The sequence below is a fragment of the Falco punctatus genome (assembly GCF_963210335.1).
Source record: "Falco punctatus genome assembly, chromosome: 6".
In the NCBI taxonomy this organism is placed as follows: domain Eukaryota; kingdom Metazoa; phylum Chordata; class Aves; order Falconiformes; family Falconidae; genus Falco; species Falco punctatus.
Window position 1 is genome coordinate 10,950,489 of NC_137585.1, and position 26,316 is coordinate 10,976,804.

Consider the following 26,316-nt stretch of genomic DNA (forward strand, 5'->3'; position numbering starts at 1 on the left):
ATTTGCTTTTTACACAATAAAGAGAACTGAATTAGCTGCAGGGGGAAGAGACGGAAGCAGGAAACTACGCAACTATAATAATTTGATCTTGTTAAACATCAACAGCTTCCACTGCTGTTAAATGAGATGAAATAACCAGATGGGGAGGGTCAAGAACTGAGCAAGGCAGAAGCTGGCTAGGTTCTATATAATTCCTTTTTCCACCATCCTCCTCACTGCCTCCGAGCTTGTCTCGCTCATTATGTGAAAAATCTAACATTTTCACTTGTCATTCATTTTGTCACCCAACACCTGCCTCAAATCAGGAATAGCATTTTCATCTTAATGCTTTGATTTGAGAAGGCTTTTTAGTTATTTTTTTGCAAACACTAGTAAGTGTTTATATCACAAACCATGTATGTACCTTGTATCTGCAGCAGAGAGACTAACAACTGGGAGTTTTGTATCACCTACAGCAACATTCTTCCCGAGAGAAAATAAATTCCTGTCTCTAGTTCTAAAACATTGAGTGAAGGCCTGACAGCAACATAGGATTGCCAAAGAAATTACCTGAAATGAAAATAAAGTTTGGAGAGAAAGACAGACCTTCAGGGTAACAAATGGGGAGTTATCAAACCACTTCTTTCTCCCGTCATTCATATAACAAGAGACCAGACTGAACATCAATACATCCCACCTTTAAGTAAACATAATCTTAAACAGAAGGGATTTTAACTGACTGGGAACATCGCAATCTAGAACACCTGAGCTGTGGAAGGTGCTTGAAAACAAAGCAGTCCTCTTTTTTTCTCACAACCACCACCTTAGACTTGGAACAAGGGAACCACTTGCACAGTGACAACAAGATTTTTAAGGTTGTGTTGAGCATTCGGTACAAAACAACCTGAACGCACATACACAGAAACATCAGCTTCACCCAGTCCGCCACGAAAGCTCAGACAAGGAGGAGGAAAACCGGGCTGTACGTGGAGGCGGTAAAGCGTCAGCAGCCCAGAAACCCACCGGCAGCAGGAACCCCTCGGCGCCATGCGAAGGGCTGACCACCTGCCACCCTGCCAGGCGCTTGTTTGTACAAGCCAGGTGACACGAGGGCCACAGGCACCGGAGCGAGCGCCAGCCCATTGCCCCAGCCCCCGGCCCTGCACCCCGCACAAAATGGCGGCCTCCCGCCAGGGCACGGCGGGGCCCGGCGCCGCGCCACGAGGGGAGGCAGCGCCTAATGGCTGCCGGCCCTCGCCGCCACTGCGGGCCCGCCGTGCAGGTGACAGTCAAGAGGAGACGACAGAGTCGTTACCCTGCTGCTCATCACGCTCACTGCCGGGTGCCTCCCCACGGTCGTTAATGAGAGCCGGCCCCGCCGCCCGGCCCTTACCCAGCCGTTCGGGCGCCCGCTCCTCCTCCGCGCCCGCCCCGTCCATGCCGGCTCGGCGGAAGCGCCCCCGCGCTGGCCCCGTTAATGCCGCGCCCAGCGGCGGGCTGCGCGCCGAGTGCGGCCGCCGGCTCATCAAGGCCACCTGGGCCGGTCGGTGGCTGGTGGGGGCGAGAGCGGGGCCCTGGCTACCTGCCCTCAGCCACCCGGGCGGGCAGCGGCAGGAGCGGGGGCACTGCCGCCCCGCCGCCCCCGCGGGTAACGGGGCAGCCCCCAGGCCTCACGCCGCCCATGTTCCTGCTACCCCCTCAGGCCTGCGGCGGCCACCCTCGGCCGGCCACCGGGCCTCCCGGGCAGCGGGGCGTGAGGGGCAGAGCCGCGCTCCGAGGCGGGGGGAGCCTGGCCCCGCGCGCCCGGAACAGCAGCGGGCCTGGCGCGTCCGAGGGCAGCCGAAGGAGCGCTTGGTGAGCGCCGCGAGAGCAGCCTTGGGTACCGCGAACGGCACACCTTGGCAACTCGGGTGTTACAGAACTGGGTCGTGTCGTATCGACGAGGTGAACCTTGTTATCCATCCTTGTGGGCTGGCAGGAAGACGTTATTTTTTAACATGCTCTGGCTGCCGTTGTTAAGCGGTGCTGCTAATTCTCTGTAAACTAGCAGTTGCAGGAAATAAATAGCACTTCTTGACTTCAGGTGCTGTAGTTTTGCAGCCTTGCAATACTTAACAGTTTGTAGGAAAAACAAGGCTCCTAACAAGTGTGGTTCCAGGCAGTGATCTCACACAACTGCAAGCAGCATCATCTGCTTGGGTAACATTTATACCAGCTTTGTGTGCTAGGGACGTCTACACAAGATGAAGGGCAGGAGCAAACCAAGCTTGGCTTTTCTGGCTTCCTTCTTCTCACAGGGCGTTGATGGAAAGACTTGTGCTGCAACATAAGGCACAAATAGTTCTGGAAACCAAGCCCTCTGCTCTTGCATCCTTTGTGTACAGCTGTCCTAACCACCAAGAAAGCGCAGCCAGCTGTAAACGCAACTTGGATGACTGCAAACAGCAAAGACAGTGCTTGCTTGAAGAATGTGATTTGCTTATTTGTGTTCTGCTGCACCAAGACAGAACATCCTTCATCCTCATCTTGGGTTATTGGCTCAGTGTCTCATTGCTGCCATGGCACCATTCCCCTGCGGTGCATGTCCCCATACACCTTGTCTTTGTTTCAAGATTTACCCTAGCACCCAAGGTCCTGCTTCCGCAGATGGCATCACCTGAGAGTCATTTCATTATATTAACGAGTGTAACCTGAAACATGTGCCAGCATTTTGGAGACAGTGCACCTGGTTCATCCACCAAATGCAAGACATGCTGGCTGGAATGCTATTGAAGCTAAAATGGTGTTTAATTTGTTAGCAGGATTCAGCTAACAAAACACAATTCTGATCTTAGAGGGGATGGGACCTCTTCAATATTAGATAAAAGCACAAAGATAAGAATCACTAACTGCTTTAGAAGATCCTGTTTCTGAGCAAGGTTGTGCATATTCACTGAACTCAGGTCCTCATGTCAGCTTTTTCTGCTGATGTAAAACATGAACTGTGAAAGTGCTTGCTTTCATTTATTTTCCTTTAAGAGGGATCAACATAGGTCTCCAGGGCTGTGAGCATTTTTTGAAAACCCACATAGGTATTTTTACTTTTTGTATGAAAAACTGACAGCAGTCATAAAATTCACTGTTGAGACATAAAGCACAAATTTCTCAGATTCTCAACAAAACTTTATAAATGTAGTTCATGTTTGTATTTCATTGTTGTTCTTACTACAAAAAGAAATGAGCGTTAACTGCCCTCTGAAGGTTGTCTTTAATTTTTTGGGGGTACAGAAATACTGAATTTCTTTTGTCCAGGTATGCTATGATCAGTCCCCACCTGTTCCTGTAGAAGATTTTTTTTCATGCTTCAGTTTACAGCCAGCTGTTTAAGACACACTGGCACCACTCATACAGTGTTCCTATTCTGTGGACCTTCTTTGGGGATCTTCCTAGAAAAGTACAGGGATTTGGCTGACAAACTCTACACTTCTATTTCTGTTTAATAGTGATTTTCTGGGAAATCAGGCTATCCACATTAAATTAAGTTGGAAGAGATCCTGAAGACTGTAGCAGGATACAGTGGATTCAACTGCACATCACGTTGACAGCATAAGTGATATTGTACCGGTTTGATTAAATTTGTACAAACCAAGGAGATGTTAATCAGCTTCAAAAAGCATGAAGATTGTTTATGGATTTTGGTGGCAGGATGGTGCTGGGGATAAAAACTTAACTAGTAAGAAGTTGAGGCCCATCTAAAATGTAACAAATCAAAGTAAACCAGGGAATAACCACTTATTCGTTGAAGTATAAGCTGACTTTTAAGTGTTCCTGAACATATAAAAACCTGGCAACAGGAAATAAAGCCTGTACCTGTGACAGGGAGAAGTTAACCTTTTATCCAACTAGTTAAACAGTATAGGAGTGCTGTCAGTCACAAGTGGTCTTTAAGTTTCCCATCTCAACAAGAATTTTAACAAGAACATGTGGAATTTAAAATAGAAACCGCCTTGGGAGACTAACAATATACCTGCTTGGTTTTGAGAGTGGAAGTTGAAAAAGAATTGACTTTTTGTTAAATGTTTAACGAGATGATTTCTGATTTAGAATGGCAGTATCTATGGCCTGCCTTCTCATGATACAAGTAGCAAAGATGAAGCTGATACGGATATGGGATGCCTCAGACTGTCTGCATAAGACCTGACATGGACACACAGTGAATTGATCCCATGACAGTGTTCTGTGTCCCAGTTGAGACACTGGTGATCCTGATGACTTAGGCGTTACATAAATTCACGACGGCCTGGGACAAGCAGGCGCTTTTGATCTCTGAACACTTGTAAGTCTTGTTGAGGATTGTAACCCTTCTTATGTCCCTTAGTTTGAGGCAGGGCTTTGCTTTCTTCTTAGCTAGGGAACAGTTGCAGTTCTAGGGAAAAAAAAACATAGGCAGATTGTAGTCTGGACCATAGATTAAAAGACAATTGACTAATTGCATCCTGCCTTACTGGTACAGCAGACTGCACTCCCATCTTCTGTGGGTCATCCCTTTAGCTTACCTTCATATACTGAAGACTAATACCACTATGGAACCTGCAGCAGCAGTCACTTCAGGCCTGGTGATAACCCTCTGAAGAATCTCAGGGTAGCGCTGGTAAAGCAAACTTTCTTCACTGCCTCTGCTAAGCATAGCTATTTGTACTTAATATTCACTTAGAAAGAAGAGTTAATGGAAAAAACAATGAAAATACTGAATGTTCAGTAAATACTGAATGAATTACATTTGAGATGAAAACCTAAGTAACAAGGAAAGCAGAAAGTTGTTACTTTAACTGGAGAAGTGCATGAGTTTATTAGGACTAAAAGCAACTTTTTTTTATCCAGCTAAAATTATTGATATAAATAGGCTGTATTAAGCTATACTAGATACAGTGTAAATGGGAATTAGAGACAGAATGTTACAGAGACAGAAAGCTGGAGATACGAAGATAACTAATTCTTCAAATATATTAAATGCAAGAAGGCTACACGTTGCTTTCTTTGGTGTATTGATTCTTAAACTTGATCTTGCATTGACTGAACTGAACGCAAACACTTGAACACAGAAACAGTATTTTACAGTTGAAGGCATATCCTCAAATAGACAGGTTCTGCACAAAAGCAGGACTGCATGTAAACTGGACTTAAAACCAGAGAGTTCCAAAAAAGAACAAAAGTCTCCGGTACATATTTTGACTTTATCTACAGTGGCTAAATCTCTTAGTGTTTTCTATAAGTGTGCAAAATGGTGCATGCAATACCACATCAGCTATCAGATTAAGAGCAGCAGGAAAGTGCCACTTCATTGCATATGTCTAGTCATGGTTATTTTGTACAGAGCATGTACCAACACAAATAAAAATTCTTTGTCAAAAGTCACTGATCTACTTTGAGTGGGAGGCAGAGTAAAAAAGGGTCATTTCAGGTGGCTTATGGACACTTGTTCAGATGAGAGGTGACCTTTGTGAAACAGATTCTTCAGCGTGATACCTCTTAAGGTGGGGGAGATCATCACAGTGCCTTCTGAAAACTTTGCTTAACTCCAGTGGATTTTCTAATGTTGTTAAGGACTCTTTTAACAGTATGCTGAGACTTAAGTTAAATTTAGGTGCGATGATATATTTGCCTATCTAAAAACCAGTAGACTTGCACGATCAAATAGATAAATTGTTCTAAATGGAAATTACACTACGGAGATCAACACCGTCAAGATACCAAGAGGATATTCAAATGGAAAACTCTCCTCAACTCTACTGTGCTTTGCACTTAGCACATTCCTTCTCAGGAACTCAAAGCTCTTATTACACTAATACTAGTGAATTTAGCCTCACAACATCCAGTGAGGTAGGTAAATTTACCCCCATTTCACAGACGGGAAAACTGAGGCAGAATTCTGAAGTGACTTGCCCAAAGTCCTGCAACTTGTCAGTGGCAAAACCAGGAATATATTTTCTGAAGTCCAGATCCCAGACCTCTGTCTGATTAAAGTCCCTCCCTACTACCACAAAGCAAGCAATACATGCAACTTTTTTCCCTCCTGCTGCCGTACTCCTGGTGACACAAAGGAAGTGAATGATTTTTCCTGATTGGATTCCCGCTTTCTTTGGCAAAAAGCACCCGGTTCTGTCAAAGTGCTGTATTATGCTCTTCACAGAGGAATTTCTTCTGAGGCACAATGGAAAAAAGATGGTTCCCCCATGGCAGGGAGATTGTACAGGTCCAAACAGTCTTATTTCTTGCAAAAGACCTGCTGCTTGGCATTCTTCACACGTTGTTCCTCCTTCAGGTTCTTCTGCCGCGCATGTTTACTGGAGATGAGTTCCACGTGTTCCGAGGGGAACCAGCCTCTCTCCCGGTCCGAAAGTTTGACTCCTTCTATCCATCCTGTGGTGTGGGGAAAACACAAAACATGAGGCAAAACTGCCAAACATTTTTTCATTCTTCCCCAAAAGCCCCCTCCAACAAGGCCCTAATATCAAAGAAAAAGATCTCTTTCCAGCTTCCAAATAAAGTGTCTTAATGAAGACGAAGAGTCTCTTCATCCTCTCAATCCAACAATCAGGAATGAGAGGATCCTTCTGAAGCCTGATTGTTGTTAAAGCTTTACACTACTAGAGTAACTTCCTACCCATAATTTAAGATAGCCATTGTTCATTCTGCTCACCATCATTGCTGTACTGCATAACCATGATGATGTCTGCTTTCTCCAAAGCCAGCTCATCATTTTCCCGAGCCTTGTAAGTCTTTATGCATTGAACCTGGGGTGCATCTAAAGGGGAGGAAAGATCATAATGGTATACTAGAAAGCAAGAGTAAACCTAAGTGCATCAGCCCCAGAGGAGGTAGGGGATAAAGGACTGCCCAAACACTAAAGAGCAGAGAACCGGGAGGGAGGCTACAGGTTTTCTTCCAAATATGAGTAAAAAAAAAAAAAAAAAAGATAACTGGCATAATCTGGCACTGAAGGAAAGCCTGTAGTATCTTCTTTATTTACAAAAAGGCAAGCGTGCTGCCTCGGAATCATTCTGAAATGTTCCACCTCCCAGTGACTCCAACTCCCCTGAGCCAGCCCACCCCCACTGCTGTAGTAGCAGAGCAGTCTCACCAGGGCACTCCAAGAGATCCAGTTCTCCTCGCGGAGGAGCCAAAGCAGAGATCCACCTCAGCTTCTCACTGCTGGAAAACATTACCAGACAAGTGTCAGGATTCAATGTGAGGGACAGCAGCTTGATGACTGGAAGGGGGGTGTGTGTGAACAGCTTTGCTTGCAGGAGGGGTCAGGGAGGGGTACTTAGGGGAAGCAGAGAAATTGGAAGTGGGGAGAGGGAATAGGAAAAGGCAAAACCTCCCATTTTTGGAGGCTGATATTATGACATAACATGATAGTATTGTATGAGCAGCTCTGATAACAGAGAGGCAAGGTGGTTTATGAGGGGCTTCTTTGGCAAGAGGAGTTTTTCAAGTCCTCTGCTCAGCAGCTGCATTTGATATTTCAGCATTTGGGTAGCCAAAGGACAACCACCAGGCTCCTAGGAGGTGTCTGGCTATGGTAATGGGATATACTGAGGGTAACCTTGAGCTCTTACTGTGTCTCTGTACGAAACAAAAACTCCACTCTCTTTCCCTGGTAATTCTGAAGTAGAAAGAGACGGAAAACATTTTTGTTTGTTCCATGCAGTTTCATCTCACACTTCTCCCCACGCACATCTGAGAAAGCAGCATGGTCAAACACAACAAAACGTCCACCCCTGTGGGTAAAGAGAAGAAACAAAACAAATTGTGAGTTTTAAGGTGATGAGGGTTACAAAGTGAGTCCATGTTGTTTTCTGATGTCAGGAAAGCAAAAAGGTTTTAATGAGTCTTCATCTGCTTCAGGCATCTTAAGCTTTGTTCTTGCTAGAAGTTGCAGAAGGCCAGAGAAGAGACGGGAGACTTAATGAAAAGGGTAAAAATACTAAGCTCTGTCCTGTCAGAATTTTATTTTATAGCTTACAAACAAAACCACCCTCCAAAACTCCAACACAACCAACCAATTCCCTTAGTTTCTTGACAAACCAGTGATTTGCACATTCACTAATCTTCACGCTGTCCTTCAGAAAGAAATTATTTGCCAAGTAAAACTAGAATAAGTGGTTATTATTAAAGTGTTTCACGTTATAGAGGTGGAAAGGCAGAACAGAAGTGTGCACTAGGGACCAAAAGGTATCTTGTTACATCATCATATGTTGTAACTAAGAGTTGGGACTACCAGATTCCACATACTTGCATGATACTCACGTAATGTACAGTTAGGAGAGTGACTTGACAAATGCTGCCACTCGCTGGCAGGCAGAGGGAAAGGATTCTTTTCACCAAAGCACAGACCCAGAAAGAGACAGGTATTTTTAGAAGGGGCAGGAAGAATTGTGTTGAAGCACTCACTCCTTCGGCCGAGACAAGAGCAGACAGTCATTGAAAAGATGTAGGTAGATGGGCCGGGTGGTGACTTTCCATTTTGGACTCAGGGTGCTGAAGTCCAGTGCTGTCAGCTCACCACACTTTACAAGTCGCCTTGACTGTGAGATGAGTGGGAATATCTGCGTGACAGAAACAAACATTGTCAAGCATGTACAAAGAAATCCGTATCCATGAGGTTTGGATTTGCATTTTCGTCTTTCCCTAGAGGAAGTGTGCTTTCGTCTGTCCAGCTGGACAGGTGTACACCACAGTCGGCACCTTTAGCTAAGGCTGACACAAATGAGTGGGCAAGGGAAGCACTGATGAAGAGCTGACCTGTGTATGATACTCTGCTTCAGCAGTTCTGTGTAGATTGGAGAGGAGAACAAAAAATAAGCACCAGTGACTTTGTAAGGAAAGAGAGAAAATACATTAGGCTACAGCAAGGCCCAGGGAATGGACAAGCTCACCTTGCACTCAAATTCAATCTTCTGGCTGAGGTAGATCAGCTCTTCAGTGCTCTTCATGCGCTGGACATTTTCATTGCAATCCTTGATGAGCTGCAGTGGAAAACAGATGATCAGTGAGGTGGGAGCAGAACTGCCTGGTAGGATCAGTACTACTTCAAGGAGCCCCTCAAGAGTCAGTGTAAGTGACAACTTCTTAGGCATCCTCCTGCAAAAAAAAGTATTCTTGCAGGCAAGCATACTAAACTTCTCCATATGTACAGTGATCATCCTTCTTTCTTAAGGAAAGTATTCTTTAGATGAAGTCTCTGTGGTAAGTACTGCTTTAACTTTGGGATACTGGGAGGAATACTAGGCATCTCTCTCAGGTGACACAGATTGAACTGCTTGTCATTTGGAAGCAACTCTTATTAGATGCTCCACTGTAAACACAGGAAGCCGATGAGATAAATGTCAACCCCACCTTTCCACAACCCAAAGCTTGTTGCCAGTACCTGTGAGGACAGCACATAATGAAACAGAGGTACTTCAGCCTGTAACCTGCCTGTACAGCCGCCTGAGGTGGTACAGGGCAGCTGCCTAACAGTGTCAACAGAGATAACGGTGGCTTGAAGGCAGCTGGAGTCTAAAGATTTCAGTGTATGACATCTTGCCCACCCACCTTAGACTGCAGTCCTAAGAGCTTTAAGGAGGTATGCACCATGTTGAACTGGTCTTTATGTTTATGGTGGAGAATAGGGGAGAGATTGTAAGGAATCGAGTGACACTCCAAGAAGGTCAAATAATCACCAGACAGAACAGGAGCTAGCTAAGAGCAAGTCCACCTTATGCTGCTGTACAAATTTTAGGTAACAAGTTGTCTCAGAAGACTTTAAGTCTTGTCTCTGTAAGAAACAGGACAGAGGTAAGGGATGCAACAGAGTAATAGGGATGCAACAGAGTAATGTTTTGTCATGCCTTTTTTTTTTTTTTAAGGCAAGGTTTTCTGCAGGGGCTAGGGTGGGAGTTGATCACTAATTAGAGACAAAGATAAGGAACACAAAGGGGGAATGGTGGTTAGGATACTGGCAAAAGCAAGTCCTAAAAAACGTACTTTGGTATCACTGATGCAGGTTCAGTTGCATCCCAGCTGGCTCCTGCTTTAGTCTTTTCTGCTCACACCTACCACTGCAAATGCAGGAGTCACATGAACATGCTAATTTGTTACTCAAGGGCCCTTGTCACTGATCCTCACGACAAGGGTGAGGATCAATGAAAGGACTGGGCCACTTCAGTGCCCTGCAGCTGCGTGATGCAACACAGCTGTAAAGAGCCACAGAATATCCTGAGTTGAAAGGGACCCATGAGGATTAAGTCCAACTCCTGACTCCACACAGGGCAAACTGGAAGTTAAACCATGTATCTCAGAGCGTTGTCAAAACACTTCTTGAACACTGTCAGGCTTGGAGCCATGACCGCTTTCCTGGGGAGCTTGCTTCAGTGCTTGACCACCCTCTCAGTGAAGAATTTTTTCCTAATACCCAATCTGAACTTCTCCTGACAGAACTTTAAGCCATTCCCTTGCATCCAGAGAAGAGATCAGCACTTCTCTCTCTGCTCCCCCTCATGAGGGAGTTGCAGACAGCAATGATGCCACCCCTCAGCCTCTAAGCTGAACAAACCTAGCATCCTCTGCCACTCCTTATAAGTCTTGCCCTCTAGTCCTTTCACTACCTTTGTTGCCCTCCTTTGGACACATTCTAATATTTTTACATTCTTCTTATACTGTGGAACCCCAAATTACACAGACTCTTGAGGTGAGGCCCCACCAATGCGGAGTATCATGGGACAATCACTTCTTCAACCAGTTAGCTATACTGGGCTTAATGCACCCCAGCCTACAGTTGGCTCTTTTGGCTGCCGAGGCACATTGTTGACTTGTATTGAGGGTATCATCAATCAAAACCCTGGATCCCTTTCTGCAGGGCTGTGGAACAGGTTGATGGCCTTACCTTTTCAAGCGCATCATAGGCCTGTGTTGCTTGCACTTCCTCCTCAGACCCAGGCCGAGTTCTCTTCAGGATATTCTGTGTAAGAAAAGATGTTTTTCATAATGCAATCAGACAAAGCTGGATATATGTATCTGGAAGGGGTAGGAGAAACAAGGAGATGCCAAGATGCCAGCGTCAAGGGGAACTACAGCAGTAGTAGGTGATGAGACGTGGAGTTAACAAGGCCAGAAATTTGAAATGCAGAATGTCACAGATAAGCTGCACTGAACAGGGCGTCCCTGAAAACCTAAACTATCATGTACAAGTTACATGGCATAGGAAGCAACCATTAATCCAAGCACAAACAGCCTTACACACAGAATTGTTCTTTGCCCGATACTCCTCCCCTCCTGTTAAAAATAGGCTCAAATAATCAAAAAGAAGAGTGTAATAGAAAGAGCTCAAAATTAATTCATTAGGAACTTGCTGGTTCCCTGTCTGGAAGGCTCGTATTAGTCAACATTGCAGGGAAAGAGTAAAGACAGGCTGCCTTCCAGAGGGCAGTCAAGGAACCCTTGCTTTGTTTTCTTAGCAGGAAGCCAAAATAGTTCAACAAAATGTAGATCAACATGTTCTGAGAAGACTCTCTAAATTATTTATTGGAGTACAACTGAAGCAGTGTTGCAACAAAGTCCTAACAAATACGCAAACTGCATTGTCTCTCGCAGGCTATCATATTCAACTCACAGTGCTGGTCTGATGCACAGCAGGCGTTTGCATGATGACAAATGGATTTGCTTTTGCAAAGGCATATTCACAGTATATGCAACAAAGCAGCTATAGAGCATCTTGCCAAACTCGTCACAGATGCAACACAAATGGCTGTATGCAGTCCTTCCACCCAGTGCTTGGAGCTAGCTCGTATTTGTATGACTCTCAGACCTGAAGAAGGGCCAGCTTGAGAGAAACGATAGGAAAGCAGAGAATCACACAGTTACCTGTAGGAGGAGTTTGAGACGAGTGATACGCTGGAAAGGAAGGATGAGGAAGGATTTCAGTGAGAGGCGCTGGCATACAGGATCACTTTCCAGTCTCTCCAGGACTTGCTGGAACCCTGCATTTCCATTTCTGTGGGGGTGGTAAAAAAAAGACATCAGAGTGAATACATAGTCTTCCTAGTATCAGATTTCAGTGAGTGGTGGAGTACTCCCAATACTCAGGTTTTGTCCCTGGGGCAAAAGATGTCAAGAAACTGCACCACTCTGCTGATGAAGAGCAAGTATGGATTTCTAACAGCTACAGGACAGCAGTACAACTGTTATTACATCTTTCCTTCCACAGCCCTCTGGAATAAAAGTCAGAAGTAACATCTACGTTTCAATTCCCCTTGATGAGTAGGGCACCTTTCACAGAGACATTGGTGGTTTGTATTATTCCCTTACACTGAATGGTCCAGCACCAGGGGCTGTGTTCAGGGTCTGGAAACAGCAGCTTCCCCTCTCTTGCAGCTCCTCTCAGGAGCTGCCTTCCCCCAGAATGTCCTTCTAGACACAGCCACTGCCATCCAGCTTTCCATGTTGGGCAGCAGCAGATAACAAGGCTAATGGTACGAGAGCGGCACCTGTCACCAAAGCAGCCCATCCCATATCCTTGAAGAGATGGGGAAGAAGGTTGTAGGCCCAGCACATACTGCCCTGGAAAGGACCTCCAGGATACTGTCTGTGCGGAACTGAGCCTCGCCTGAAAGGAAACAATTGCAAGACTAGATCTCTCCCAGTCAGCAGCACACAGAGATAGTGCCAGAACAGCCTGGGGGAACAGTGTCTTCTCCTGGAATCACCGTAGTTTCACTGGAATTGGGTTGTTACAACAGAGAGCAGGGCAGAATTGGCAAGGAAACCCCATGCCCGATTAATGCTCGGTTGTGCCACTGGGTACAGATGAGATGTTTCACACCACCACTCAGAGCAAGAAAGACCAACAGCGTTCTCTGGCCCCAGGATTTTCACAATCCAGTTTTAAGACTCCTGGTTAGCCATTTTAAGCTTACTGATGGTAGCCATATGTTTCTTAATTACAGAATCGCAGAATGGTCGAGATTGGAAGTTTCACTTGAAATTATCACTTCCTGGTTCTTAGTAGTCTGAAAACCACAGACTGAAAACCATTATCCAGGACTGTAATTTTTGCTCTCTTCAGTAGAGGGTAGATAGAGAGAACAGCTTGCAATAGAATCAGATATTAATTATTCTCTCCCTTTCCAATGCTATGGGAGAGAAGCCTGCAGCAGCTCTGTCCTGCTGTTCCAGATGCCATTGATCTGAAGAAGGTTCCTGCCTGTTCTGGGATGTCATGAGAGCACTGGACAACAGCCTGTACCTGCAGCATTCCCCATTATTTGAAAGAGCGAATATTTGAGGTGCAGCAAGGAATTGAGAGAGGAGAACGGTGCAACAAATGAGAAAACTTACAGTAACCGCTGGAAGGTTTGCTCCTGATATGTCTGGTTTGTTACATATGGTAGATACACCCTGCGGAATTCAGGGGCGTGTTTCAGAGCCACGTCACACACATGGAAGGTGAACATGTCCTCCTCAAATTTCTCCTCCAAGTCAAAAAGGAAACTGCAGCACATAATTGCAATGCCATAAAAGGAGAGGGAAAGATCAGTGTCATTTAGAAAAGCAGGAATGGCCTCAGTCCTCTAAAATCCCAACAGCCAACATATAAGCACAAGATAGCTCTTTACTTCTAGAGAGAGTATAATGCCTGCGCAATGACAATTTAGGGCTAGATATCAGCAAGGAAGAAGCAGAGGCAAAAGACCTCTGTTCTTGAGAGGTTGTACCTCTAAAGCACTAAAGGAAACAACTGAAAATTAAGAAATCACCAGAATAATCCCACTAGTAGAAATGGAAAAGGTAGCAGCAAACCTTACTAGCTTAGTGATATATGTAGCTAAGCCTTGGGAGAAAAGCAGAACAGAATCCTATAACATACAGGATTCCTTGCATGTGGGATCATGTCTACATTTTATGACTTATGCTCAATTGATTCACATTAGGTTCTGTCAAGTGATGGCTGTAACTTACTTCCACACCAGCACCTTTTTTTTTTTTTTTTTTGGGTCAGGATTCATGCAGCTGCTTCTTTTGTCTTGGATTTGGCAGGAGCTGCATTTGGTTTGGGCTGAGGTCTAGTTAGTCAAGTTTAGTTGTAGTTGAAGTCAACAGTGCATGGCTACAGTAGCATTTTGAACATTTTCATCTCCTGCAATAAGCTCTGTACACAACTGCACCATAATATCTGGGACTTAGCACCAAGATTTACATTGCCCTGTCACCTAAAAAGGCAGATGTTCTTTCAGGGCAGTGTTGGTAAGCAGTCACAAAGTGCTACGCGTGTGTATCACATAGTCATATCAAGGTCAGTGAACACGCAGAACAGGAGCGAGAGATGTTATTGACAGAAGTGATGGTCTGTGTCTGTGCTTCATGAAGGGTGTTAGTCCTGGAAGCAAGGAGCCACATCTCACCTAGCGCTGACGTCGCGTACATCATGAAGGCGGGAGAAAAGCCACTGACGCTCTTGATTGGTCAGCATTGCCTGGAGCTCTGCTGATCGCTGGAAGTGATCCACCGCCACATTTAAACTGCGCAGGTAGGAAGCCTCAGACATTATCAACTCAAACTTGGCCTTGAGAGATGAAATAAGGGAACACAGCATCAGTAAACTATGCAAGTCTGTGAGTAATCTTACAGAGGGAAGACAGGGGCAAAGCAAGAAAACCTCCCAGCCCATGATGGAAGTAATGCATCATTACAGAAAAGAGGCTTTAGGAATGAGAGGGGAACTTGCCATTTTATACTCTTTCTTTAGAAGACAGAAGTGTGGTATGCCTTGCAAGAAAAATAGTTACCTACTCTAATTTTATTTTTATTCCCCCCCCAACTCCATTCTCACTAGGTTCCCTGTTTTACATGCTCCCATAAATTTTCCAGCATCCACATCACCCACATTCTTCTCCTTCATCATGTTTCTCATGGTGTTGTGTTCGCTTCTTTCTCTGGGTCCTCCTATTTTCCTTACCTTACCCAGTTCCTCTCATTTTCCTTACCCAGTTTCCCTATGTTCCATTTTGTTGAAGCTATACATCTTCCTGTTTACTCTCAGCCCCGCAGCTCACACAGGTTGATTTGGTAAACTCACGTTCTGCCACAGGAACTACAATTCACTGTGGTTTTATTAGCATCTCTCAAACTTTTATGTGGGAGAATGCTGGAAGTCTTCTACTTTAATATTCTCTTTTGCATTGAACATGCTCAAAATTAATTGTTCTACCTCGTTTCAATTTCCCTGGGTCCGTTTTCATGAAGTTACTGATATGGTCCAGAGTCTACCCTTTGGCGCTCCTTTTCTCTACAACTCTGAACTTCACAAGCACTAATACCACATCCCTATACTGCTTACGTGGTTAGAGCTGACCTCCGCATCCAGCCTGCATTCCCTCATCAGAATTTTTGCTCTCCACTTTAACCACCCTTCTGGGGACTCTTTCTGGACTACAGACCACCCATCTACCTCGTTACATTGGTCCATTACCTCTTGCAGCTTCTGCTCATCACGGGACATATTGAGTAGCATTCTGCTGCCCCGTATCATGGGGATGTCCTGCCAGAGGGACGCATTAGATGAGACTGACAGACGCTGCAAATATGAGTCCTGGGGAGAAAGCACTTTCCTCCGTAGCCTTGGAGAGCTCGGGAAACTCGACTCTATATCCTCTGCAAAAGAATCCACTCTCTTCTGGCTTTGAATGGCCTTGTTCAGAACCACGTCACTGTATTCCTGATACAGCAGTCTTGCTGTGAAGAGAGGCATATACATTAATACTTTCTATAGCAGCTGCTTGCCCTCTGCTTCAATCTGGAAAAAACTCTTGTTATTGTCTCAGATTAGGATAACTGAAGTACATTAGACCACATGCACCCGCTATAAACAAAGCTCACCAGCTGCCCGAGTGTACTGCAGGACTCTGGTTTCACTGCCTCCACTGAACACCACTCTCTTAACACTCCCTCCTTGCTACCATGTGGCAGGAGCTCACTTTGTGCTCACTGCAAGGGTGAGGGATGATGGAGGAGAGGGGTCTGCTACAGCACCTGAGGCAGAAGGCACTTACAGGAGTTGATCAGTTTGGAGTGCCGGCGTTTGAAGTTCTCCATTGCATCTGCAGGTTTCTTTTCTCTGTCAGGGAATAAGGATTTGGAAACAAAAGAGTGAACAAAAACCACAGTACTGGAAATGGCTTATCAAAATCTTAGTAACAGATCTGTCACAGCAAGGACCTCTCTTTCCAACAAGCTCAAGCTCCACATGCTTTACTTCACGAAGAATAAAGTTTGGCTTAATGGAAACACTCTCCTAAAGGGACAGAAATACTTCTGTTGCAATGGGGTCCTTTCCCAGAGGGCACAGACTGAAACACAGGCCTAAGTAATTTTATTATTGCTTCCTGCTCCTTATCATCATCTGTGGTCCCTTGGGAACAACGGAGAGCATGAGGTGTCTGTGCTACACAGGGATGGGGGCAAATTCTAAGGGGCCTTTGAGAGACTTACCGCAATATAACTGTCTCTGAACTGACCGGTGGCTCCCTGTGTGTCTTGTGAGCTTCTTCCTCTGAAGGAGCAGAAGGAACTTCTGCATGTAAGACAGTTAGAAAATAAACACATAAGTCCGTTTTTAGAGTCAAGCTGCAATCCAAATGATACACAGATACCATTTACCTATACCCCACCTGAATGGAGTACAGGTACCATCCTGACCTTTATTTACAAGTCAGAAACATTCTGGTTTTAACAATCCTTGACATTACTTACACTTCACATCTGCTACTTAGCCACATTTGCTTTTCATACAAAGAAAAAAGGGTGAGACTTTCAGCAATCACAGTAACTCTTAAGAGCTTCCCTCTCCAGTTGCCCAAAAGAAGACACTGCCTGCGGGCTCTGTTTGGTGCTGCCTTTCCCCTTTCAGCAACTTGGGTCAGGCGTAAGAGGATCAACAGACCCCAAGTCACCAGTCATGTCTGAAAGTCTTATACTTTCTTTTGCGGATGTTGTGCCTCCAAAAACTCTCAGTGACTTCTGGGGCGGGAATGCTGGACATCTAACAGAGTCAGTCCTGTGAAGAGTCTTAGGAGGGATGCGGCCCGAGAATGAATGCTGTAATACAATTCTCACATTTATGTACTATGTGAGCATTAAGAAAGTGCTGCTTGAGTCATCTCCTGTTTATGTAAAATGGGGAAGTTGTGGACTTTTGTTTTCTGAGGGATTTATTTAAATAAGGTGTAAAGAAATTCTGTATAAAATTCATTGGAAGCTGGAGGAGGAAGAAAGCCCAAAGACTGAGCTGCAAGTATGGGTCAGGGGAAAGACAGTACTGTTGCCTTGAATATTTTATAATTTGGAACCAAGAATTTACAGGTCACACACATGAACAAATCCTGATTCAAGTGCTGCCAAACCTTTTATGCCCCTCCACACTCCAATCCTTCTCCTCTACGCCAAAAATCCAGCATGTTGTGGAGCTTGGAAAATAAACTAAGTAAGAGCTGAGAAGAAACAAGTATATTTAAAGCTCATGTAAGACATAATAAAGAACAGACATGCATCTTGACAGTAAGTACTGTCTAAATGAGCTGCATTACAGAAGATGCATGTTTTCCATCTGTGACATCAGTGATTTATTTGGCTTTTATGAAAGCCAGGACCTTGGATTTGACAAATTTGCCTTCTTATCTGTTCTCAGGAATCCTACATTCTCAGGAAGATCATCTCTTTCAGAAGGTCAAATTGGGATTTAAAGGTGTCAGCTGCAAAAGAAAGGCAGGTAGCAAATACAGAAGGAACTAAAACATGCGGGAACAGATCCGGATGACTGAGGATGTGTGCACGTGTTTTCCTTACTGCTTGGGAATGGGCTGCTACCAGTGCAGCAAAACGCAGCGGCCATGTGATGGCAGCAGGAGGTGACGAGCAGAAGCTCTGAACTCGGCCCCATCAAGAAACTCATTCTTGCAGGTAGGGCAAAATAGCCCCTCTTACCGAGTAAGGGTGACAGATTGCCAGACACGGAGAAGGGACAAGAAGAGAAACTGGATGCGAAGTTGAGGGGTGAGGGGTCCTCTCTGTTGCAGGTGTTAGTGTGAAATGAGGGGACTGAGCCCCAGCATGCTGCCCTACTCAGAACCACCAGGATGTACTGGTTACAGGGCCGTAGGGAAGAGCTGGGAGCGGGGAGCTTGGGGCAGGACAGCAAGGGGCTGCAGGGCTGCAGCGAGGAGTACTACCAGAAAGGCACGAGAGCAATGCTGAGCTCTCAGCTCTCAGACCTCTCTATCACATTGCCTATTTAATTTAATCCAGTGTTTCTAGTATCTACAGTAAATTTGATGGGGGGGACTCACCCTGCAAGATGTCTGGTGGTACTGACATCCTCTTCAGGCCCTGACGGTGCCAGTCCTTGCTTTTTACTCTGCGTTTAATTGGGTTTTCTTGATTGGCTGCTGGCTCCTGTGCAACTACCCTGATCAATTTTTTGTCTGGCCAACTTGATGATTTCTCCAAGGGTGAGTGTCTGGGCACTTCCTCCTTTGGCTGAGCTACCAAGTGGTGTTCCCCACCTTCTCCTTCCAGCCTTTGCTTGATCCTCCTCTCACTTTCTGTTTTCTCTGTGAATGCCAATGGAGCTTGGACATTCTTTGAGTCCACACCAAAGACATCTGCCTCTTGCTCCCATCGCAGCTCCCCTGAGATGTCCTCCTCTTGGCAGGCCGTCCTGGTGGTTGGTGGTGATGGAGGGCTGAGCTGGAGGAAATGGATTGGATTGGTGAATGCTAGCATTGGAGGTGGCTGTGCAGAGTCCCGGCTCTTGGAGTTTGTAGATGTTATCAGGCCTTCCAGCGAGGGCCAAGAAGGGTGGTCAGGTGAAGATTTTCCATACTGTATATCCACGTGGTGGTCTGCTGTTTCAGGGCTGGCGTCAGAGGAGCCGGCCAATGCTTCATTTCCAACAGCAGAAAAGCTTTTGGCCAACAAACTGACCCCTGAGTCATCAGAAGTCTCTGTATGGGTACCTAAGTCACTGAGATCCCACTCTCTAGTTACTGGAACAAGGTCATCTTTCTCTGCTACATCTTCTCTGTGAGAAGCAGAGGCCACAGTATTAGAATCAGACAGAGAGGCAGCAGCGTGCAGAGGATGGCTTATAGTAGGGTGAGTGGCTAGTAACTTACTATCATACATACCACAGTTGAGATGTGGCCTGGAGTAGGGTACAGGAGCCAGCGGCTGGTAACTTTCAGGGGCTGGAGGTCGGGCAAGGTGATTTGCATTAAGTGCAGGGGCCTGAGTTTGCCTGGGGCTTCGGGCAAGGGAAGGAAGGCGAGGAAGCTGTTTGGCATCAGGCTCAGACACCAGAGGTAGGCTTGAATGGGATGCAGGGGACAGAGGTTGTTCTTGCTGGCTCACGGCAAAGACCATATCTTCTTCAGAGGGCCAGGTTAGGGTGCTCAGGACACTGGAGATTCTGGATCCAGGCTCTTTTTGGTTTAAACCGCAGTCAGACTGATCAAATAAAGGCATTTCTTGTGCTTCATGATCCACAGGTACTCCCATTTCTTTTTGTTGGATAATGGCACTTTCTTCTGGGGGTTTTTGCTGAGTTGTCTCTGGGTGGTTCAGGGGAGTGGAAGTCCTGCCTGGTGCTTGGGGTGGTTCCAGAGGCCCTGCAATGACAGCCACAGTCCTCCTGCCCTCAGGAAGGCTCCTCTCTAGAGGAAGACAGCTTGGGTATATTACAGAGAAAGAAGATTGGCCACTAAGGTCTTCATGAAAGCCTTCCTCAGAAATAAGGAGTTCATGGGAAATGTTGGCCTCCCCTGGATCAGTACTTACACGAGCAGTTTCCCCTGATGTTGGGTCCCGCACTTGTACAGAAGCAGCTTGGTTGGCTGGCTTCTCTACAGAGTCTAGCAGTTTGTTCAGGCTGGTGCCAGGACAGTCCTCAGGGGTCAAGGAGGCCATTCTGCTAGCACCCTCTTGCTGTGGGCCAGATGTTGAAGCCACAGAGGCGAGCTCTGGAGGTAAAGCTGGAATGAAGACCTGAAGCTCAGCTTTTCCCAAATTTTCTGTAATGGGATGAGGATCTATGGGATCAGGTGGCTCCAAGTTCTTGGTACCTGAGGAAGGATGTAGAACAGAAGCCTCTGGGTTCTCTGCACTAGAAAGTGCTGCCACTCCTCCACGAAGAGGTGCACCTCTTTTATCAAGCCTCTGGACAGCCTTTCCATGCCCATCACTATGCTCATCCTCCCTGCCCAGTCTTGTCCTGTCATCCCAGTCAGCTTCTCCAATATCCTGACCACCAATGGAAAAGCGGCCAGAGTCTTCTAGGTCTTCTGCCTGGTCAGAGATATGGCATGTGTGTGGAGGCACCACTGGAGTTTCACCCACTGCATTCAGGTTATTTGAGGACAGAGAGCTAACAGCGAGTGGCTGACGTCCAGAACCTGCTTCTGTGGCATAAGCTTTCAGCAGTACATCCTCACCAGGATACTGATCCACAGAGACAGACTCCCTAGGAGGAAATGCTGATCCTGTTTGCTCAGCCAAAAAAACGTTTTCCAAACCACACAAGTCCACATTATGCCTGAGAACAGAAGATAACTCTGACCTGGAAGCTGATGCCTCCAGATTGAGGTCTTCCATCTGCAATTGTTGTTTCTTCTCATTTAGCTCCTTGCTTTTCTGATCTTTGGGCTCCAAAGATTTCCCTTCTTCCAGCAGATTCTGCAGTTTGCACTCTTTCTTCTCTTCTTCCTGCTGAAGTTCAGACACTGCCTCCTGTGCTGGTTCCTTATGCTGTGAAGTACTCGTTTCTTCATTTTTTTTAGCAGTATCCTTTACCTGGAAGGCACTCTCTGTTTGAGAGGCAGGTCTGCTCTCTGTTTTTCTGTGGTTGTCTTCAAGATGAAGGCATTTAGAAGTGGATGAGTTTTCTTTAGGAACCGTTGCTGTTCCCTGCTCTTTGACCATACTGCTATTCCTTGTTTCACCAGCTGAGATGTTGCCTTCTGTTTGTAGTGAACTTATCTGGCTGTCATCTGCTAAGGTGGAAGACAACTGATGGGAAAAGGAAGACTCTATATTCTCTTCCAGACCCTTAAGTGCTCTTACGCTTTCCTTAGCGTCTTCAGAAATGTGAGGTTTAGCCATGTCATCTATTGCTTCCTCTGAGGTAGGCTGCTCATGAGTTGGTGCTGCCACGTTTTTGCTGCTTTGCTTCTGCTCTGCACCAGCATCAACCTCCTGCAAAGAATCCATGGAGAGGCTATCCAGAAATGGTTCAGCCTTATAATGCCCCTCTGAAACGGTTTTACACACCAAGAAGCACTTAGGTGTCTCTCTCTGAGAGGAAATGGCATCTGCCAAAGGGTATTTTGGATGTTGAGCCTGAGAGTTTGAGCCACAAAGTGCCAATTCTGCCTGGCTCTGAGGAAACTCGGTGCTGAGGTCCACAGCCTGCAGGATGGCACTGCCAGGGTCTGGCCCATCCTGGACTGTGCTGAGAGAAGAGTCCTGGTTGCTTTCCAGGTCAACCAGCTCTACTTGCTTAAGTTTCAGAGAACAATCCAGTCCACCCTCACTTAAAAGCATTTCTCTTTCCAATTCCGAGAGTCCCTTTTGAGGCTCTGCATCACCCTGCTCTTGTTCCAATCCTGCTGGCACTTTTTGCAGAGGGTTAGAGGGTCTGCCCAGCATCTCTGCTGCTTTCCCTGGAGCAGAAAGGCAGTCCTCAGGAGTGCTGAGCTCTGCTCCCTTTGCAGATTCAGACAGGCTGTTGCTCATTTCGGCTGATGTCTGAGGGGCATGATGCTCTCTTTCAACTGCTGTAGAATCCCAAACCTCCCCAGTGACGCTGCTGGCTTCTCGGGGAGTGGTACCTCCCTCACTGGTTTCTTCAGACTCCATCAGTAACACATCCTGCTAAAGAAAAATGCATTTTGCTGTTACTACTACAGAATGATACAGTGGAGCTAATCAGCTTAAGAGACTTTTCAAAACAGGTACTAATGCAGCTGAGGAAAAAAAAAAAAAAACAAAACAATACAAAAAAACATACTCAGTGGGTGGTAAGAGTTGGGAAACAACTGAAAGTAAACAAAACACCCAGTGTAAGCTTGCAGTATGAGAGTAACACCAAAATAAATCGACTAGTGTCTTTTTAGTTTTACATGCAAATCCAGAAAGTGACTTTGGTCAAAGAACAGAGATGATAATCTCTCCTAACAGCCACAATGCAACTTATGGAAAGTGCTGGCCATGGCTAGCTATCTCAAACCCAAAAGGGGATACCAGAAGGCATTCAGACAATGAGAAAATCATCAAAATCTCCATTTATTTTTGCAGGGCATGGTAGACAAATACTCATGGCCTCTTCTAGCTGCTAGCTGAATTTTAAAGATCTCTTTGATTTCAACAGGCCCTTGCCTGTACTTCAGAGCTGAAGGCTGTCTTTACAAATCTCCGTACACATGTGCAACACAGGGCCTTATTGCAACTGATCACAGGAATTGATTAACAAGACAGCAGTGTAAGAACCTGATTAACAGATAACTAGGACATGACACAAGACACAAGATATTTGAAGGCTGTAAACCACATGGGTTGAGAGGAGCACCTCTGGTGCCTGTGGAAGTGTCTACAGACTACAAAGAGAAATTGTATCATCATTTAGTCTACTCGGGGAGGGGGGCGGGGGCAGTAGGAAGTCATCTCAGGCTTGTTGGATGGTTTCCTAAAGGATATAATGGAATTTCCCATCCATTATTGCATTTGCAGTTCAGACATGACAAAGCACTAGGGAATGTACATTTGGGAAATGTCTGCAAAACGGATGGTAGAATCTGATTCACTACTTTTATCTTTCTGGCTTCTACCTATCCCATGACCCACAATCCCTACCTTAAAAGACATGAGAAAGAGACAAATCTTAGTGTCTCTCCTCTCTTTTCTTCTGCCTCTGGGACACTTTCTTCAGTGTTCCAGCCTGTCCTCCCTATTCCCTATCCCCTGCTTATCAGAAATGGTTTATAAATTACTGCTTCACATACACTGGGTACCCTCGCAGTCATACCACAGCTTGTAATTTAGCCCCAAAGGATCTCCTGCAACGTGTAGCCACAGCCAGACTTCCCCCTGAATAAAGCTTCAGTGTTGTCCTCCTTTATCCGACCTTACAGTTGTCTGCGTTTCCAGACATGAATGCATCATCCTGCATCTTTTGGTCTGAGAAACCATTCCACATATCCTCAGGTAAAAGCCGGCTAGCTGTTTAGTGGCAAAAAAAACCCCAAGGCCTGGCTCTGAACCATTCAGAAAACTCATGCAAAAATATTTCCCTTTTCTTGCTCAAAACTAACAACCAAATCTATACACTATTTCTTCCTCTGGCATTCCAAATTTCCCTACTATTTTAACAACGGCATTTTTTCCAGGGTTTCAACTGCTGTTGAGGGGGCTGCATGTGTGTGACAATTTCAACTTGGGAGACTCACAAACAGAGAAAGGGAAGTGTCTTCACGGAAAGAGAAATCTTTGAGATCAATGGCAATTTCCTTGTGCTGAAGTGACTCTATAGTCACAAGTAACACTTCCTGATCCCACACAGAAAGTAAAAGCAATAAAGGTATGATTACATCTGGACTAATTGTCCCAGTTAACTCCATGGCCAAGGCATGCCTGACCCGAAAGCTGATTTAGCTTATATTTTTCTTCATGTCACATGAAACAGAACACCTGCTCTGAAAGCAATAAGCCCATGCTCTGGAGTTAGAGCTGAAGCATTGCATACACTTCAATTGTGGGGACTGTCATCATCTTTAGCTTTTTTAAAAAGCAGGGAAAGATTGAGTTAACTCATCAATTAACTTTGCTCCCAAGTATTTTTTCTCATGTAATTTTTTTATTTTTGTTTATATTGGAAAGAATCTTTCTTACAACACTGGGCTAAAACTGGGATTATTTAGCAATCTGGACACTCCGAACACCCCCCTAAGCAGAAAGTAAGTAGTTGTAAACAGGTAATTACAATAAACACCATGTTTCAAAGAGATATGTCTATTCCGAAAGTTCCCATGGGACTTTCTGCCACATTTTACTGCTATCAGCTAATAGTAAACTACTTCGGTGCTGCTAAACCATGTTTTGAAACTGTTGCACATGGGAACTGTTGCACAGGACTGTCAGGAAGAAGCTCCAGCCCAGGAAAAAAAACAACCAACAACAAAAAAAAAAAAAAAAAAAAAAAAAAAAAAAAAAAAAAAAAAACACAAACACAAGAGCTTGGCAGAGCACAAGAAAAGAGCCGGGTCATACACTTGTAAGCAGCCACCTTGCCCAGGGCAGGATCAACTTCACTTACGCTGTCCCCAGTAGGTACATCTACCCCTTCTTTAACAAAGGTTCCACGATCACATCAGGTCACTCTTGTGCTACGCTGCTCTTAACAATTCCAGCTACCTAAGTGAGTCTCTTCTGCTAATGACTAGGAAAGTGTTACTTCTCACACCTAATACAGTTTTCAAACATGGGCTCCCCAGGAGCAGAGAACTGTTTAGGGGGACAGGCGGTCTAGGACACAAGCTGATGGCTAAGGAACATTTACTACTACTAACAACAGGATGGCCCATGAAGAAGCGTCTGAATAGCAAAATCCTCAAACTCAAGCCCACACTTTGTGAGAGGAAGAAGAATTGTTGCTCACTGTGCTGTTACAGATGTATACAGCACCGATTTTCCTCTTATTAAGCTCAAGGACCCAGTTTCCACTTCCCTGGCTCTGTTGCAAGGGATTTGGACAGGTGAAAGGACAAGTTTAAAGCTGCATTTGGAGCAGTTCCATGATGATACTGGGAGACAGCGTAGAGGGAGGTGCACAGGAGATCAGTGCTGGAAGCTGCCAAGTGAGATTTGTCTCCTCATATTACTGCCAGGTGTTTTGCACACCTCAGGGAAAGCAAGAGAGAAGCTTTGGGAAGTGAGGCAGGAGAAGGGACAAACTTTCTGCAGAGACAGTGGGGGAGGACTTAACTAGTCTGGGGAACAGTTAAGTTCCTGCTTGAAGACTGCTGCACTGTAATGAAAGAGGCAGATACCTCTGCAATAAGGATTTCATGGAGATGGGAGAGGAAATAAAACAAACCTGGCTACACCTGTAGCCTTCACATACAGAGAAGCTACGTACAAAGCCCAGCAGTTACCAGAAAAGACTGCCTACGAGCATGGCCATGTTATGCTTCCACCTCAGGTCAGCTTGGTTCTCCTCCAGAGGAATGCCCAGGAGACCCCCAGGAGCTGTGCTAGCCCAAGCAAACTTTCAATTAGCATTTGCAGTAAGGCAAATAACGTGACAGACAGGCACACAGAAGCCTATCTGGCAACTGCCAGCTTCCAGCAGGCTACACAAACTCTCCCAGAAGCCTCACCTAACCACTGCTGGGACTTACTGATCTTTCACATCTCCCTGGATCAGATGCTGAACTTGCCATCACTTCTTCATATGCTCTTCTTCCAAGAGGGCCTGGAAATCCGGGACTGCAGTTCACATGCACCTGACTTGTAGGTGACTCTGGGTACACAAACTCACTGCAAGCTGGAACTGTGAGAGGGTGCAGCTGGCCCCATTCCAGCACAACAAAAAAAGGGGCAATGCTTGGTCATATGGTAGTACAGAGCACAAAATTTGAGAGGGGAAGGGTGCAGTAGGCAGCCAGATACGCAAAACAGGACAGCAGTGAAAGCACCAGTGGACAAAGCAATTCCTGCAATGATGTACTGCATCCACCCATAGCTTTCCCAGATTACAAAAGGCAAAGTGAATGTCATACTTCCTTCCAGTGTGGTTTAATTCACCTGGATGGAGATGACAAACACTTCTGGTTTTAAATAGCAAGTACCTCACCTCCCCCACCCACCCCCCTCCAACAAACAAGAAAGGAGGAATAACAAGTGCTATCAAGCACAGACAAGCCCTTCAGCTAGCCAGGAAACAAGGCAGCACGGAGCGATGCGGAGCCCCGCGATCCTCCTGCTCCCAAACCGGGGCCAGCCCCAACTTTCATCGCAGGATTATTTAGCAATTTGGTAATATTATATATTACCAAATTATATATATATATACACACACACCCCCAAATAATATATATATTTGGTAATATAAATAATTCCTACTGAACATTTGCCAACCCCCGGGCCGCCCGTGCTCCCTGCCCGCTCCCCCCATGAACAGGCTGGTGGGGGGGGAGGGGAGGGGGGGGCTGCCCTGTCCGCTCCCCCCCGCCGCAGCCGGTGCACCAGGGGCTCTCCCGGCTCGCCTCCTTG

The 26,316-nt window shown here is 45.7% G+C and overlaps 2 protein-coding genes across 3 annotated transcripts in view; both read right to left on the reverse strand.

Annotated features, from left to right (window-relative positions):
* Window positions 1-3,274, reverse strand: part of LOC308065530 (uncharacterized protein) — a 38,913-nt gene extending 35,639 nt beyond the window's left edge. The window contains exon 1 of the mRNA XM_080391597.1: window positions 1,295-3,274. Within this exon, the coding sequence (XP_080247723.1) occupies window positions 1,295-1,505 (211 nt within the window). The 5' untranslated portion in view covers window positions 1,506-3,274. The remainder of the gene's footprint in view (window positions 1-1,294) is intronic.
* A 41-nt stretch (window positions 3,275-3,315) lies between these two features.
* On the reverse strand, window positions 3,316-26,270 carry ARHGEF5 (Rho guanine nucleotide exchange factor 5). Of its 2 annotated transcripts, none has more exons than XM_080391423.1 (15): window positions 25,443-26,270; window positions 18,342-21,918; window positions 16,489-16,570; window positions 16,050-16,114; window positions 15,470-15,732; window positions 14,403-14,563; window positions 13,339-13,491; window positions 11,866-11,995; window positions 10,889-10,963; window positions 8,901-8,990; window positions 8,416-8,570; window positions 7,581-7,742; window positions 7,100-7,170; window positions 6,659-6,763; window positions 3,316-6,378 (listed from the first exon to the last, which is right to left on the reverse strand). In XM_080391423.1, exons 1-15 carry the CDS (start codon window positions 25,482-25,484, stop codon window positions 6,224-6,226), a joined length of 5,286 nt encoding a protein of 1,761 aa, XP_080247549.1. In that variant the 5' UTR covers window positions 25,485-26,270; the 3' UTR covers window positions 3,316-6,223. The 2 variants fall into 2 exon arrangements, with proteins under 2 accessions (XP_080247549.1, XP_080247548.1); XM_080391422.1 differs by having other exon boundaries at window positions 18,342-21,921.
* Window positions 26,271-26,316: the final 46 nt, after the last annotated feature.

Excerpts from the sequence above, each read along its gene's own strand:
- ARHGEF5 (XM_080391422.1), bottom strand. The coding sequence starts at position 25,484 with ATGGCAAGTTCAGCATCTGATCCAGGGAGATGTGAAAGATCA. Across the intron at positions 8,991-10,888 it reads CCTATGATGCGCTTGAAAAG|CTCATCAAGGATTGCAATGA; the intron begins GTAAGGCCATCA and ends TTTCCACTGCAG. Across the intron at positions 7,171-7,580 it reads TTGTTTCGTACAGAGACACA|CAGTGAGAAGCTGAGGTGGA; the intron begins GTAAGAGCTCAA and ends AATGTTTTCCAG.